The sequence below is a fragment of the Priapulus caudatus genome, unplaced genomic scaffold (genome assembly GCF_000485595.1).
Source record: "Priapulus caudatus unplaced genomic scaffold, Priapulus_caudatus-5.0.1 Scaffold1171, whole genome shotgun sequence".
Classification (NCBI taxonomy): Eukaryota; Metazoa; Priapulida; class Priapulimorpha; order Priapulimorphida; family Priapulidae; genus Priapulus; species Priapulus caudatus.
Window position 1 is genome coordinate 91,944 of NW_014578232.1, and position 1,807 is coordinate 93,750.

At 41.2% G+C, this 1,807-nt stretch overlaps 1 protein-coding gene across 1 annotated transcript in view; it reads right to left on the reverse strand.

Annotated features, from left to right (window-relative positions):
• Nucleotides 1-1,758, reverse strand: part of LOC106815661 — a 7,308-nt gene extending 5,550 nt beyond the window's left edge. Inside the window, exons 1-2 of the mRNA XM_014820158.1 lie at nucleotides 1,422-1,758; nucleotides 858-1,084 (exon numbers count right to left, since the gene is read on the reverse strand). Coding sequence (XP_014675644.1) covers nucleotides 858-1,084; nucleotides 1,422-1,617 — 423 coding nt within the window. The 5' untranslated portion in view covers nucleotides 1,618-1,758. The remainder of the gene's footprint in view (nucleotides 1-857; nucleotides 1,085-1,421) is intronic.
• Nucleotides 1,759-1,807: the final 49 nt, after the last annotated feature.

Here is a 1,807-nt window from a genome sequence, read left to right on the forward strand (position 1 = left end):
CCGAAATGCACGAGAAAGGCCGAGTAGAGTACGGCCCAGGCCCACCCACCATCTTGGCGATTGAACCTCATGAGCTAGTGCCCTGTTGCGTTGAGTCTAGGAAAGGTACGTGCCTTGGGTTTTGTACGCACTCAGCTAATATGTTGACAGCTGCTACAGCGGGAAGGCGTTCCGTATCACTAAACGCCATTTATATGTAATTTATTTTTGAATCTGTTAAATTAATATGCTGCGAATGTTGTCGGACTATATACATGATTATACACTGTCCTTATAACATACAAGATTTCCTTGCGCCACGTAGAAGGCATGCAGACTCGATCGCTGGCAGTACACACCATGAATAGACAATAAGAAAGGAATTAAGCGCGTTTGCTACATCATGAGACAACATTTTTCAACTTGATTTGATTCTAGCAGTTTTCTTAGACTCGATGCCTTACAACGCTCGTTATATAATTCATTTCAGGCAGGCGAGTGACATAATATCAGAAGTAGATAATAGGGATTCCCTATTATCAACTTCTGATAATATACAAGTGCACGTATTGTGCAGATTCATGAATGAGTGATAGCACGGTTCTAAGTACATATATCTAACTTACATATATAGACAATGTTCGGTAGTAAATATTTCTTTCACGTCGTTCTTTCACACATGATGTACATATACGTGATACGCGAGTTGTATTCAGTTCATATACCGCGTAAACAGTAGTATAGGTATGTATATTGAATTACGGCCACATTATGCTATTTGTATATTTTCAGTGCAATATCACTGCCCACATCAATAAATAGTACTATTCACGCGTGACAGGGTTACAAGGAACCTGGATGTTATGAGCGTCAGCTACCTCAATCTCAGCTGTTAGCGTAGACATCGTGCGAGGGTGATACTGTTCCTCAGCTCTCTGATGATCTACTAAAGAGTGGCGTTGCTTTCCGTCAACGTCGGTCGGTGCGGGTTTTTTTCTTTTGTCGAGGATATACAGCAGGACGAGGAGAGCAGAACTCAGCAGACTGAACGAACCAGCGCACAGGAACGATATGACGTAACTCCTAGTGTAATCACGAATTGCACCTAAATCATCAAAAATCGATCAATCGATCTATTAAGTGCCCAATCAATCCATCTAACCATTAATCAAATATTCGGCCAGCCGATCAGTTGATTAAGTGCGTGATCGATTAATCAATCATGAGAAGGAATCATTTCCTATATTTACAGTAAAGTATGCATAACATTAATTATGTATTGCCAGCTTCATAAAATTAGGAAAAGCTATTGGTAGAGCGACTTGCATGTAGAAGTGAACCATGTACAAATTTTTGGGCAGCAGATAACAAAATCATTCTGAAATGTAAAATTCGGTAAGATTATCACTAAGAATGTCGTAAATTAATTTTTACACCCGTACCTGCAATGGGACCTCCAATTAGATATCCAATTCCTTCGGCAAACAGGAAGTGACCAAAGCTGTTGTTGAACTTTTTAATTCCGAATAAATCTATGACAACGTTTGCCAACGCTCCCAGCTGCATACCAAAAAAGAACCCGAATAGTGTTCCATACAGGGCGAAGACGCCGAATGTTCCGCCAGTACTAAACAGCATGCTCGATATTGCATGGCCGGCCACGGATACGGTGTAAACCCAATGGTTAGCGTAGGCTATGTGACGAATAAAAGCGGTGAAACCAGCTAACAGGGCCCCGATCGATTGGGCTATCCCGATGATCGTAATTAGAAAGTAGGCTTTAGCTTCCTCTATCCCACTCTCTATGAGATAATCGCTGACTATTACG